General features: G+C 45.2%; 1 protein-coding gene across 1 annotated transcript in view; it reads left to right on the forward strand.

Moving 5' to 3' along the window:
- The window catches only part of CCDC187 (coiled-coil domain containing 187), a 72,329-nt gene that overhangs the window by 40,920 nt on the left and 16,643 nt on the right, over positions 1–14,766 (forward strand). The window contains exons 14-23 of the mRNA XM_044993098.1: positions 2,051–2,145; positions 3,143–3,253; positions 4,666–4,784; positions 5,836–5,966; positions 6,881–7,026; positions 7,165–7,352; positions 8,651–8,738; positions 10,112–10,258; positions 11,257–11,435; positions 14,318–14,502. Coding sequence (XP_044849033.1) covers positions 2,051–2,145; positions 3,143–3,253; positions 4,666–4,784; positions 5,836–5,966; positions 6,881–7,026; positions 7,165–7,352; positions 8,651–8,738; positions 10,112–10,258; positions 11,257–11,435; positions 14,318–14,502 — 1,389 coding nt within the window. The remainder of the gene's footprint in view (positions 1–2,050; positions 2,146–3,142; positions 3,254–4,665; positions 4,785–5,835; positions 5,967–6,880; positions 7,027–7,164; positions 7,353–8,650; positions 8,739–10,111; positions 10,259–11,256; positions 11,436–14,317; positions 14,503–14,766) is intronic.

Here is a 14,766-nt window from a genome sequence, read left to right on the forward strand (position 1 = left end):
CCCCCTGGATGCTTCTCTCATTCAGGGTCAGACGCGTAGGCCCCCTAACACAAGACTGCAGGCCAACATGAGGGTTACAGTGCGCAGTGAAGCGTGTGATCAAGGTCACCCATGAAATAAAGATAGAACGTGGTTTTCACAGACTCAGACTGGGGGTGCAGAGTAAAAGCCAAACTGTCACAAGCACATGGGAGGCACTACTGCTCTAATAAAGGCCAGAAATCCAACCAGGGAAGGCCTCTGCCAGGAGATCCAAAGAGGTGTCAGTGGGGTGAAGCAGCTAGGGGTCATGTACACACTCTTCCTTCCTCCTGAGTAGCCACCACCTGCCCCTATGGCTAAGTAACGCACATCATCTGTCATAATATGCGATTTGGAGGGCATGGCCAGCCGTAAAGCATTGCAGAGATCGGGAGTAGCCGCCCCATGATCCTGATGGAAAGTAGCCTTCAAAATGCTGCTAGATTACATATCACCAAGACCCCGCTCCAGCCAGCCATCCCTGTTCAGCAAAGCAGTGACACGCAAGTGTTTCAATCCCATTGACTTTGGTAGGACTTAAGCAGGTGCTTCAGAGTAGGGTTGGATCAGAGCCCAAAGTCAGTGGTGATTTATACAGATTTAGTGATGTGGTTTTGGCTGAATGGAGCTGTTCTACCAGCAGCTGCAGATGCCTTAGGACATCCTGCTCCCGATCTCATGGCTTGTGGAGCTGGGACAGGCTGGGGGCTAGTGCATAGCACGGAATAGGCAGAGCAGTAACCCTTTCCTCTTGGCGTGGATCCCTGGGACAGCACTGGGGCTTGGTGGGTTCCTTCCTGGCACTCTGCACCTTGCCATGGCTGCTGTGTGGTTGTGATCCTGGATGTGCAGTTGTTGAAGGAATACACCTGAAAGTGCGGGTATCAATACAGCTCTCTCATTACCACTCTCTCTGGCTAGTGACCCATTGGCTATTTTTGTTAAATCATTGGATGCTTTCTCTAATGCATTCCAAGGGGAGTAGTGGGGGAAAAAGACATATCTGGCTTCAAGACTAAGCTTGATAAGTTTATGGAGGGGATGGTATGATGGGCTAGCCTAATTTTGGCAATTAATTTGTCTTTGACTACTAGTGGTAAATATGCCCAATGGCTTGTGATGGGATGTTAGATGGGGAGGGATCTGAGTTACTACAGAGAATTCTTTCCTGGGTGTCTGGCTGGTGAATCTTGCCCTCATGTTCAGGGTTTAGCCGATTGCCATATCTGGGGCTGGGAAGGAATTTTCCTCTAGGGCAGATTGGCAGAGGCCCTGGGGTTTTTTCACCTTCCTCTGCAGTGTGGGGCACGGGACACTTGCTGGAAGGTCCTCTGCACCTTGAAGTCTTTAAACCATGATTTGAGGACTTCAATGGCTCAGACACAGATTTGATACAGGAGTGGGTGGGTGAGATTCTGTGGCCTGCATTGTGCAGGAGGTCAGACAAGATCAGGGGTAGGCAACCTATGGCACGTGTGCCGAAGGCATCATGCGAGCTGATTTTCAGTGGCACTCACACTGCCTGGGTCCTGGCCACCAGTCCGGGTGGGCTCTGCATTTTAATTTAATTTTAAATGAAGCTTCTTAAACATTTTAAAAACCTTATTTACTTTATATACAACAATAGTTTAGTTATATATTATAGACTTATAGAAAGAGACCTTCTAAAAATGTTAAAATGTATTACCGGCAGGCGAAACCTTAAATGGGAGTGAATAAATGAAGACTTGGCACAGCACTTCTGAAAGGTTGCTGACCTCTGGACTAGATGATCATAATGGTCCCTTCTGACCGTAAAGTCTATGATTCTATTGAAAATCAACATTAATGGTCCAACGAGCTCTTCAGCCAGCTCTTTTAAAATTCTTGGGTGCAAGTTAATTGGACCTGCTAATTTAAAAATGTCTAACTTTAGTAGCTACTGTTTAACATCTATGATTGAAGGAGTACAGGTGGGTCCTAGTCATTCTTCAGAATTAATTTGTGGCTAAGAATTCAGATACTGTCTCTATTTTCCTATCTTTCATAGGCAGAGACCCCAGATGCATAGATCCTGAGGAGAGATACAGGGATCACCTTGAAAATATACAGCAAACATCTCTGAGGCTGGCTCACAAACTGAAGGTACAGTACGTACCCTAAGCAAAATTAAATGTGGATTCAGTGCTCCATGAAAAGAGATGCTGGATATTCCTGTACATGCCTTAAAGCAGGTTACCTTCAGCTGGCGGTGTTAGCTCTATGATCTCTGTTTTGCCACCTCAGGTCAACTCCCTATGACACCTACACCCATCGTTAACTGCTAAGCCCAATTCCCCACTGGCAGACCCAATTCTAGCACCAACAGGCAAGACTGAATTGCCCCTGGGAGACACAGTGTCCTCATCTGCAAGTGGCAGTTCCCCAAGCTGCTACAGCTGAGGTCAATGGGAGTGTAGGACCACACCTGTAGATCATCGCTCCATCTCTGCATTTTCCTCTGCCTGCAAAGATGCACTTTGGCCCCAGCTCCTGCGGTGTGGGAGGTGAGGGTCACTAGCAGGTCTCAAACACCAAAAGGGCAGAATGCAGCCATGACATGAAGCCCACAGTGATGGTGGGGATCGGTGGACACCATGGGTACTTTTTCTGTTACCCAGAATCTGTACTGATGCTGAAAGAGTCCTTGATGCTATTTCTCCAGAATTAATTAGATTTCAACCACAGGAGACAAATTCTGCCTGGGCAACCTTACTGAAGCCAATAGGGTTACACGGCTGCTCATGAGAGTGGAACTTAGCATTGTGTGTTGAATTAGGCAAATTACTTCCCACAGTTTTAAAACTGGTTATTAATCACAATCATTTAAAGAAAAGCCCACAGCACATGTTTGGAACTTGAAACTGAACTCCGCTTCCTTATAGGAATGATTCATCCTTTCATCCCCCCAGCCACATTTATTATCATCAGAGGGTCTCTGGTAAAAGCTGAGCTACATGCACCAGTTTGCCTGCAATAGCAATAGTGCAAGAACAAGGTTTTCACTTCTCGGCATCGATAAGGTCCCTGTAAGGAGCTCACAGTGAGGTTTTAGCTCATTACCATGAATGTAAAAAGTCCCACAATTTTCTCCCCACTCCAGGCCGATCGGCTCCAACAGGAAGGGCGGCTGGCTAGACTGCGTGAGAAAGCAAAGCTAGAAGCTCAAGAGAGCCAGAGGTCTTTGGATGAGTTGCTCAAGCATCAGTTAGTGGTAAATCTGTGTGGCCCCAGCCGCAGGAAAATGGCACCATTCTAGACTTGGCACAATCATCTTTGGAGTCATTGAGAGCTGGGGCCAGTACCTACCTGCCTCTCTCACCCGAATGAACAAAGAATGCAGACTGTGGATATATTTTCCAAAGAACTAGAGCCCAGATCCTCAGAGGTACTTTGGCTTCCATGGGACTTGAGTACCTATGGGAGGTAGGAACCTCCATACCTTTGATGATCTGGGTTCATGTCTCTTTGGTGCTTGAATCCCATAGACAGTTGGTGGGACTCAGGCACCCAAGGCATCTTTCTGTAGAACCTTTCACTGTAGTGTCTGAGCACTTTTCTCCTGAAGGTTTGTAAGCTATTCTTTCATGCTTCTATTTAGCACCCCATAGGCCTCTTGTCTGACCAGAACCTAGGAGTCTCCTATTAAAAAAAGAAAAGGAATATGTGGGGAGGTTGGCACTCGGCTTGTTTTTCTGTCTTTAGGTCCCCAGGTCCTTAATTCAGGCAAAATCCCACTGGTGTCAATGGGCATTTGCCAGAATAAGGGATCCCAGGATTTGGTCCCATGTTCATGACTACAATGCCTTGGACTCAGACCCACTGTGCAGTCCCAGGGCATTGCCGCATTATTAAGAATGCCATACTTTGTATGAGGTTTTGACCACTTCTTCTGTCCCTGGTAAAAGATAAATATCTCATTGGCTTTTTAAAAAGAAAGACCAGGAGGTAACCACAGTATTATGGGACATGCTCATTGTCAACATAGCTTCTGTGTGAGCTATTGTGGGACATCTCCATATGTCCACATAATCCTTTCACTGCTAGCCTCTAACTCAGCGGCTCTCAACCTTTCCAGATGACTGGACCCCTTTCAGGATTCTGATTTATCTTGCGTACCCCAAAGTTTCCCCTCACTTAAAAACAACTTGCTTACAAAAATCAGACATAAAAATACAAAAGTGTCACAGCTCACTGTTACTGACAAATTGCTGACTTTCTCATTTGTGTCCTATAATTATAAAATAAATCAATTGGAATATAAATATTGTACTTATATTTCCATATATAGTATATAAAGCAGTATAAACAAGTCATTGTATGAAATTTTAATTTGTACTGACTTCGCTAGTGCTTTTTATGTAGCCTGTTGTAAAACCAGGCAAATATCTAGGTAAGTTCATGTACCCCCTGGAGAACCTCTGCGTACCCCCAGGGATACACATGCCCCACAGGTTGAGAATGACTGATCTAACTCATTAGTCAATACAACCCTTTAGGGGTCATTGGAATATGAAAGGCACTGTATAAATCCAGGTTCTAGCCAGGAGAATTACAGAAAGGGCTGAAAGGTGATGCCTTTTGTAAGATCGCCATTGTCATTGCGGGTTCATTTGGTTTTTACAGGGGCTGAATGGCTCCCAAGCCAGCTGCACTGTGAGGGCAAGACTGAAGCATGCTAAACAAGACCAGAGAGAATACCAATTTGAAGGTGATCCCGAAAGAGATGATACAGCCGAGGACAGGTACAGTAAGCAATGGACAATGGGATGCTTGATTGTTTTACTCTATGATTTGTTCAAGTTCAATGACTCAGGGCTTTGGAGTGTTTGAACTGTGCATCGGCGAACTGGGCATCAGTAACATGTTTCTGCTGGATGTTCTCACAATGGGAATAGCTCGCATGGCAGCTGCGCTGTACGTGGCATTCGTGTCCTAACCCTTTTGAGGTTTCAGTTCTCCAATGTAAACAATATGTCCTCCACTTGCAAGCTTTCTCTGGCCTGATTTATGCCCAGATCCTGAACGGAAACATCTCTGCCATGCGCAGCGAGTATCATAGGCTAGGGGAGGCTGAGCCTCCCCAAACAGCCCGGCGTGGCCCCACCTAATGCCGCCTGCCCGGCACTCCAGGGCTGGGGGCCACCCCGCCCACCCAGCACTCCAGGCGCTTAGGCAGCCACTGGCCATGCTGGGGTGCTCTGGGCTCTGGCAGTGGACGGGGGGCAGAAGAGGCCTCGGACATAAAGGGAGGGGCCAGGGGCTAGGCCCCTCAATGTCCGGTTCACCCGTTGCCCATGATCTCTGCTGTATTTTCTGTAGCAGGAAAAATTGCATCTAGCTATAGATCAAAGATCTCATTTATTATTTTGGTGAACAGGAACATGCTTTCCTCAGTTCCTTTGATTTGCAGTCAGGTATCTTGGATAAACCATATATTGCTACCTGCTGATGAGAAGGGGTATCCATTTTGACCAGCATTGTGGACACTGCCTACCAAGAAGGGGCGTTTTTCTAAGTGCACATTTTAACACTCATTTAAAGTGGCATAGACTAAATACTTGAGAATTGGTTCCAACCTCGCACTGAGCTAAGTACCAGAAAAGAACTTTTCATATATATAGAAGATCCACTATGGAATAAATATTACTAACGCGCCATTTTGAAAGGTACTTGAGATCAACTGAGGAAGAGGGCTCTCTAAGAGCTAAGTATTATTACTGTCCCTGGCAGCTAATACACCACAATATCATGTAAGAATGTGTTTCTCCCTCCCTCTCCCCCCCCCCCCAGTAGCTTTAGAGCACAGTCTCCAAAACAATCTGCACTGAAAACTGAAATCAACTGCAATGTGATGGATGCCATTAAAGCCACCGAGAGAAAATCCACTGGGGAAATGAACCTGGAGTCCTCAACCCAGCAACAAGGTGACTATCCAGTTAGGTGATTCAGTGACATTTGGGGGCAAACTTACAGGTGCCCCACGGTGGCACCAGAAGTGGAGCAGCATTTTGGGGTTTGGACACTGAGCAGAGATTTCATCAAATTTCTTACTGCACCTTTGAAAATTCTGCCCCAAATGATTTAACTCACCATATATATGAATAGTCAGAACAGTATCTTTGGGTACGTCTTCACTACCCGCCGATACGGCGGGTAGCAATCGATTTCTCGGGGATCGATATATCGCGTCTCATCTAGACGCGATATATCGATCCCCGAACGCGCTCCTGTCGACTCCGTAACTCCACCAACCCGAACGGCGGTAGCGGAGTCGACATGGAGAGCCGCGGACATCGATCCCGCGCCGTGAGGACGGTAGGTAATTCGATATAAGATACTTCGACTTCAGCTACGTTATTCACGTAGCTGAAGTTGCGTATCTTATATCGATTTTCCCCCGTAGTGTAGACCTGCCCTTTATATCCTTTAATCACTCTACAGACATTAACCCTGAGAACACCCTGGGAGTTAAGTCAGCTGGTGTCATTAACCTTATTTATACAACAGCAGGGAAATCAGAGACAAAAAAGATTAAGTGACTTTCCTAAGGTCACAGGAGGAGCCAGTGGCAAAGCAGGGATTACAACACATGAATGTGTGGTAGGCTTCTGACCCTGTGCTCAGATTGTCTAGTATTTTGGAATGGAAGCTAATTCACCTAGACCGCAGTATGAACTGATCTGTTTGGAAGCATATTAGAAAGCTAAATTGTTTAGCTTTAATCTCTATTTTTACAACTATGCTATAAAGTTTAGAAACAGGATACATCACTTCTCCCCTCACTCCCGATATGAAGAAATATTTTACTTACGGTGACTTTAATTCTCTCTTTCTTTAGGATCCCTGTCTGCAAAGCATGGGGACTCTTTGCCCATACGTCAATCCTTGAATCCTTTGCCTCCTTCAGTAAATCAGCCCAACAGCAAGACACTCACAGCAGACGATTCAGGAGACAGCAGCGAACAAATGGATTCCACAAGCCAGGTACTTGGGCTCCAGAGCTCCTCTCCTGCGAGTCATTGCACATGGAGTCACCCACGTGGCTTTTATTTGCAATGCCACACTTGGGGGACATCCAACGGCTTCCCCCTAATAAATCCAGCCCTCTGCTTATGCCTTTAGTGGAGTGAAGTCAGTCAGTTCTATGGAGGATCCAGCACCTTTTGCCGTTTTAGTTTGACAATGGCCGAGCAGTACTTGAGGGAAGAAGAACTACGAGCCCGGCACCAGACTGCCCTCCTTCGACTCCGAGAAAAAGCCCTTCAGGAGAAAACCAAGGCAGAGCTGGCCTGGCTGGAGCATCGGAAAGGGTGAGCCCGTTTTGCGTACCCTTCCCTTAGTTCAGTACCTGGTAAACACATTGGCTGACGGCAACAGGCCAGTCAGAACAAGGCAGCTGGGCTCTGCCCACTGAAGGGAGCTTGTACCCCCTTCAGGGTGGGCTACCTTGTAAAAACAGAGAAGTAAACATCCTGCCCCTTTACAGGGCAAATTAAGGCACAACAGGGCTTCCCCACAGCCAGAAGGGACAAGGCCCAGCTTGTTTCAACTACATCCAAAGCCTGGCTTTACTCCAGCTAAGCTCTTATCTGCGGCTTGGCTCCCCACAGCAAATGCCTCCTGCAGTGGGCTGGAGCTGGAGGTAATTAATAAATTCCCCACAGCTGACCCAGCCTTGCAGCTCAGGCAGATGCAGTTCGTCTAACCAGAGTGACCTTTAACCCCTTTCCTTCCAGCCTCCAGTCAGGCATACATAAGATGGAAGCCACACCATGAGCCTGAACCCCTCCCCACCTCCTTGATTTTGGGTTAGCTCTACAACATCCCCATTTCACAGATGTGGAACTGAGGCAGTGAGAGAGATGTGCAGGGTCACCCAGGGTGGCTGTGGTAGAACAGAGAATGGAACCCCAGTTGTCTGAAGCCCAGGCTAATGCCCTAACCACTGCATCAGCTTCCATCTACAACATGGAGTATGCCAAAAAGCAAAATATATGATAACTAAGGGCTGGGCTTGGGGGAAGGGTTCTCTCAGGAACTTGTGAAGGACTAAACTTTGCTTGCTGAAGAGGCTGCTCTGAGTCCAAGCTGGTAGTCACTAGAAGTTGTTACCATCTGGGGGCTGTTAGATGGCCTGAGAGAAATAAGTTTGCTGGGTGTCACTCCACAGAGTCTGCATCACAATAGACAGATATTAAGGGCCAGATGTCCAAAAGAGTCCAGTCCCCATTTAGGCATCTGAAATGAAGTGATCAAATTTTCAAACTAGTTCATCATCCAGCAGTTCCTACTGCTCTCCGAGGGGAGGATGGAATCTCCATTGCTGTCAGTGAGAGCTGCAGAATGCTGGGCGCGTCTGGAAACCTGGCCATCTTGCAAAGAGCTCCAAGGCGAAATGGGCTGTGAATACTGAAGTACCTTCTCATTCTCCTGATGGGGTTGAGATACAGGCAGGGCAGCGTGGTGAGCCTTGTACTGATGTACCTGTTCTGGGGATAAAGACTTCACTCCAGGCCCCAGCCCTGTCATGGGGACACCTGTCTGGGCATTGCATTCACACATCCAAACATCCTTCTGGTAGTGATTTTGGTCTCCATCCTGCTTTCAGCTGTCTGGAGAATCTGCGAGACAGTGAGGAAGTGTCTGCTGTAGCTGAGAAGCAGCACAAAATCCTAACCAGGCTGAAGCAAGAGCAGGTAATGTTATTGCCGTGACACAAGCCGGCTTTCTTCTTGAAAAACAAGGGGAAGAGTTAACACTCAGAGCTGATGAGACTCTCTTGGACAGTAGTAAAGGAGTACGTAGTGTTGTTGCACAGACTTCATAATATACTTCATTGATGTTGATTTTTATACCTCAGATAAGTTATTTTATGCCATGGGCTGTACTCTATACAGTTTAAAGAAGCAGGAAGCACCATTTCTCTCTGCAACTCCAGTTTTACTGCAGTTATCTACTCTTACACCAGATTGTATGAGCTCTTTAGGATTCCATTGTTGAGATATAGGACATTAGCCAAGAGCTAGTGGTGGTCTTGTGGCTAAAACACAGCCATGGGAGTCAGCTCTAGATTCTATTCCTGACTCTGCCGTAGAGTCCTCTGTGACGTGGGCCACGTCCCAGTCAGTCAGATTTTTCAGAAGTGGCCTGTCATTTTGGGGCCTTGAAGGAGTCTGATTTGCAGAGTGGCTGAGCATCCACAGCTCCTAATGGCTTCATCTGGAGTTGTGGGAGCCCAGCCCATCTGAAAACTGGGCCCAGGTTGTCTCAAGTTGGGCAAGCAACAACCAAGTTATCCAAAATTAGTGGTCACCTTTGAAAAGTGGAGCCTTATGGCCTGACTTTCAGAGGTGCTTGTTTCATTAGCAATAAGCGTTGCAGTGAGCAGATAGAGTTGTAGGACAGAGCTCTTTACTGAGCGTGCACAGAAGCACACTGAGAGAGGCCTGTGTATCTAATAGCAACCTGGCCCAGCAAGCTCACCTGAGCCCCTGGTGTCTCACCAACTACATCCCTCCTAAAACCTGACCCTCTTTCTTCAGTCCCCTTCTTCTTCAGTCCCCTTTCTTCAGATACTACGGTGTGGAGCACTGGAGCTCTCTCTGATTGAAACGGGGTCTACAGTTACTCAGCACCTTGGAAAATCAGTGGGAGTCAGTGTCAAAGCTTGAGTTTGAAGTGTGGAGTTTCTGGCTCCCATGTGCTACCAGACCGTGCCTCACTCTCACCTCGCCCAGCCCCCCAGTTTTCTCTGCACATGCTTTCATCAACATTCAGAACAGTTTGGCACTTTCTAATAACTCTACGAAACATTTCCTTTACCTGTTTGTCAGTAGCCTCGCGTCTCTGGGCACAAGTCAGCAAGCACTGCTCAAAGCAGAGACTGAAAAAATTGTACACAAAAATGCACATAAAAAGCTCTCTATATATTGAATATCCAAAATGCACTTTAATTGCAATATTTCCACTTGTTACTAATGATCATAAACTGACCTGTAGGCCTTTTTCACGTGTATTTGTATTTTAACTGTAACTTATGCTCCCTCTCTTCGCTGTCTGTTCTGTGCAGGCGGAAATCCAGCACCTGCGAAATATCTACAGGGCAGCTCACCAGGAGAGAAAGTTGCTATTAAAACAGCAGAGAGAAATCTTACTGATGCAGCAGTCAACAGCACAACTCCAGCGGGCGCTGCGTGGCTTGGCACAAGGGCCACAGGTGAATAGACCTCTTGAAATGCTACCATTACATTTGACACTGGCAGATTTGGGGGCATTACAGGTAGAGGAAAGCCATGGGTTTGGTATCTTATTAACTGCAGTAATGAAGCGAAAGCAATGATAAATGTTGCTATGGTATTGATTCCTATAGGAAAAGAGGAATGATATTTTACTTGCCCATTAAAAAAATTACTTGCCTCAGCAAGCTGGTGAATACAGTTTTGCAGAGTTGGTATAAGCTGTGCGCGAGGCCTCATGTGGGTAAATTTCACTCCACCCTAGCAGCCTATGAACAGCAGCACGTAAATGCTCTGCCGCGCAGAATAGAGATGCACATGTGACGTGACAGAATTGAGAGAGGAAAGGCACATGGGATTAATGTTCTAGCCCTTTGTCTCAAGAATATCAGTACAAATGAATGCGACTCCTCATCATAATCTGGGGTGGGGTGTCTTTATATTGATTATATTGTGCCAGTCAATCTGGCAGAATCTGGCATTGGTAATACCAGCTTTGCTCAAAAGAGGTAAATGCCCAAGATAGTAGATCTGTTGCAGATCCACTCCCAAAGAGCCCCAATACAGAGTTTGCACACCCCTGTCAGTGGGCTTCTGAAATCTTTCCCCCTCTATACTGCAGGGGTTCCATAGAAGAAAGGGCCCTCCACTCCTGCAGAAAAAGGCCCAGGATTCAGGATTTACTTGCATCAGAACAAATCCAGTGTAACACCACTATCTTCAGTGAATGCAGATTTCTACTGGTGTATCAGAGTAAAATTTGGCCCTATACGTATATTTTAAGGGTAGCATTTTCAAATGCATTCAGTGATGGCCTAACCTTGCACCCATTAAAGTCAATGGGAGTTTACCTGGGTTTCTTCAATGGGTGTCAGTTCTGATTTCAGTCATTTTCCATTCCAAGGAACTGCTGCAACCTCTAGTCCCTGCCTCTAAGGAATAACCAGCAAACTCTTATGCATTGCCCCATTCCTTTTAGTTTACAAACAGCTCAGCAGATGCTGAAGAAGCAATAAAGCAGAAGACTGGGACAATTTCCAGTCCAGCAATATCCTCCATGCCAGCAGAAGCTACAGCATACTCACAAAGGCCTGTTCTGTCAAGGAATGGAAACAGTTGTGCCCAGTTAAATAATACACTGAGCAGGAAATACAAGAGGTCGGTAATAGCTTTTAAATTCTTTTTTGCAGTTATGGTTACTGAGAAAACCAGCTAAGGAAAGGATGTGGGCTGCTATATCCCAGATAACTGACCACTCATTAAAGCAAGGCATTGAGACTCATTAAACATAGATAATTAAGCTTCCAGCACCCCTGAGAGATAGACTTGTCATGGTTACACAGAACTTGTGGGACACACTGCTACAGCTGCTGATCAGCATACAGCAATAACACACAATAGGTTAGGACAGAAAGGGAGATTGTGCCCAGTTGACATAGCAGTGGGAGTTTCTGTAGGCAGAATGCAGTTATCTGAGCTGGAATTTGGAGATGAAGAAAGGGCTATGAGATCTCTAATGACAAACTATAGTGAAACCACGCTATTACAGCTCGTCTGAAAGAGGTCACCCCCAGAAACAGTGTTACACATTCCTTTGCTGGCACATGGGTCCAACAGGCAGGTATCTGAACTGTCTTCATGGTCTCCCATCTAAGTACCTGCCACTCCCATTGACTCCAAATGGAGTAGTGGGTGCTCAGCAGTTCTGAAAATAAGATTTAAAAAACACTCATAGGATTTCATACATACCCTCTGAACAGCAGCCTTCCAAAGCAGGCTGAGGTAAATGTACACATAAATACTAGTTTGCTTTAGAAAAATAGGTGTAACGTGTGTATATATATATATATATACAATCACACCTCTACCTGATATAACGCTGTCCCCGGGAGCCAAAAAATCTTACCGCGTTATAGGTGAAACTGTGTTATATCGAACTTGTTTTGATCCGCTGGAGTGTGCAGCCCCACCCCTCTGGAGCGCTGCTTTACCGCGTTATATCCGAATTCGTGTTATATCGGGTCACGTTATATCGGGGTAGAGGGATGTGTGTATATATATGGAAATATAAATTACACCTCTCTCTGTGTAAAGGAGCCTCACTCATTATAACTAAGAGCCAGTATAGCAGGCTGGTGAGTCAGTGCTGAGCATTTACTTAGCTTCCCAGAGGGAAAGGTTTTCAAATAAATCTCTGCATGAAACTGATCTATAATTCATGTTGTTATTGATTACAAGTCACAGGAATCGTTAGGAAGGTTTCTTGGCTGGACTTTCACTTCTTATTACTGACAAGTTTGCTCATAGTGGAAGAGTAAATATTAGCCCACGTCCATAGCAGACAGGCCTAGTGGGGTTCAAAATGTACCCAAACTGTGGCTGCATTGTTGTATACAGATCTGTTTCATGTGTCAGAACGCAGAAGGATACGTATGCTGTCTGTTCGCCAGTGCAGGTGCATTAATATTTTATACTGATCAGGATAATAATTCAAAGCAATTGGCATTCTCTGTTACTGTCTCAGAGTTTGTGTGGGGGTGGGCAGTGGAGCAACACTTACAAAATGAAGGCAAAATTAAAATAATGTTTCGGACTGCCCAGACATAACAAGTAAGTGCTGACATTCGGAAAGCACTGCTGGTGTTAGATTATACGAGTGGATCAGGCTGGTATCCAGGTGCTGCGTTCCAGAACTTGTAAAGAGCCACCTGTGATATCTGACTGCACAACTTTCTGCTTCCAGGCTACTTCAAAACACCTTGCAATGTTGGTTCATTTGGAAAGAAGCTAACCCTTCCTTAAAACCATCCATGGGCCTCATCCAAACAGGAAATGTTGCAACCTTGGTGCCCCAGTTTAATTGGAAAACAGCGGAAGAAATCCTATATTATTTTTTCAGCATTCTCCTATAAGACTTAGGGCCTGATCCATAGCTCATTGAAGTCAATGGAAAGATTCCTATTGACTTTAGTGGGGTTTGGAACAGATACTATATGTATTTTTATGCACAGCAGGACTAGATATTGCTGTAAATTTAAGCAAATCTATACCACTTCCTAATGATTATTGCTTTTTCTCAATATTTCATCCTAAGGAATTATACTTATTAAGCTTTATTCTGTATAGTGGTTTTAATCTGAATGTTTTACACTGTTTATAATAATTATAAAAGGAAACAAAAATAATAAAAACAATTATGTAATCATGTTATATTGTCAAATAACAGTTTTCAGCTAAGGAGTCACATCTTCTGAAATGTATTTCCAATTGACATTTTAAGGATTGGTGATATTAGATGCTTTATATGACCACCGAAAACCATTTTGTCCAAATTAAAAAAGAGAAAATAAAAAATATATATTTTGCAGTTATCCACTGCCTTCTGCTGGATGGAATCAAATTGCTCAGCTATGTGTCATGGAGCCTGTATTGCTAACAGTTAATGGAGAATCTCCTGTAATTCAAATGGTAGAGCTCTATGCCTTTGGAGTAGGTAGATATGAATTCTATCTCCCAGTCCCTGTTAAGTTCAAAGCAGTTATGGTGACCAACATGTGAAGCTCAAATGGCCGCAGATTTGTTATGTTAGATTTTTTCATATAAAATAACTGTTGAAATCTAGCAAATCATTGCTGACTTGAGTAGGAGCAGCGTGTGGGCACCAGGGGCTGGAATTTGGCCCTATATTTTGCTTTCCTTGATGCTGCTGATTTTTTTTAGTCTTCCACTGTGTTTGGGTGAGAGGATAGGAATTTCCACTATGTAAAACCAGGCAACAGATGAGATGAAGGGAAAATGCCATTTCTTTGCTACCTGTGTTTGGAATGGAAAATAAATGCTCTACGCAGGTAGCATTACTGACTTCAATATTCTGCTGCTCTTTCTACAAACATACCCACGTAAGCATTCTCCAGCCTCTAAGCTGGACTTGCAGTAGCCTTCGATACGTACCTTTATTGACTTCCCCTGGGTTTGTCATGATTAATTGGCAACCATGAACCCAACCTGAAATCATTAATTGCTTGTCTAATTGTGTACAGCTTTCCTACTGAGAAAGAGAAAACATCGCTGCAAGGCAGGCAACAGGCAGAGCTGCCTCAGCGGTGGAAGCGATGGTCAGGTGCACAAGATCCCGAGGTGTTTGAAACAATGGCCAAGGAACCATCTGATTCCAGTGATCAAAGCACAAGCCTACTTGTGATGGATAAAGATTCTGAAAACACAGGTATCTAATACAAAAGCTTCCATGCCAGAACCATCCCGATTGAGTGGCATGATCAGTCCGTCAAAACAAGCAAACGTGGTAGAAGTTGAAAGCTGAAACCCTCCAGGTAGTACTTTAAATGATCTGTTAAAAGGGGACAATTAATTCAAGGCCACAATACTGGCTTCAAGCCTGAGCTTGATACATTTACGGAGGGGATGGTATGATGAGGCTGCCTACAATGACATGTAGCTGATCTGCGACTGCTGGTAGCAAATATCCCCA

The sequence above is a fragment of the Mauremys mutica genome, chromosome 18, assembly GCF_020497125.1.
Source record: "Mauremys mutica isolate MM-2020 ecotype Southern chromosome 18, ASM2049712v1, whole genome shotgun sequence".
Classification (NCBI taxonomy): domain Eukaryota; kingdom Metazoa; phylum Chordata; order Testudines; family Geoemydidae; genus Mauremys; species Mauremys mutica.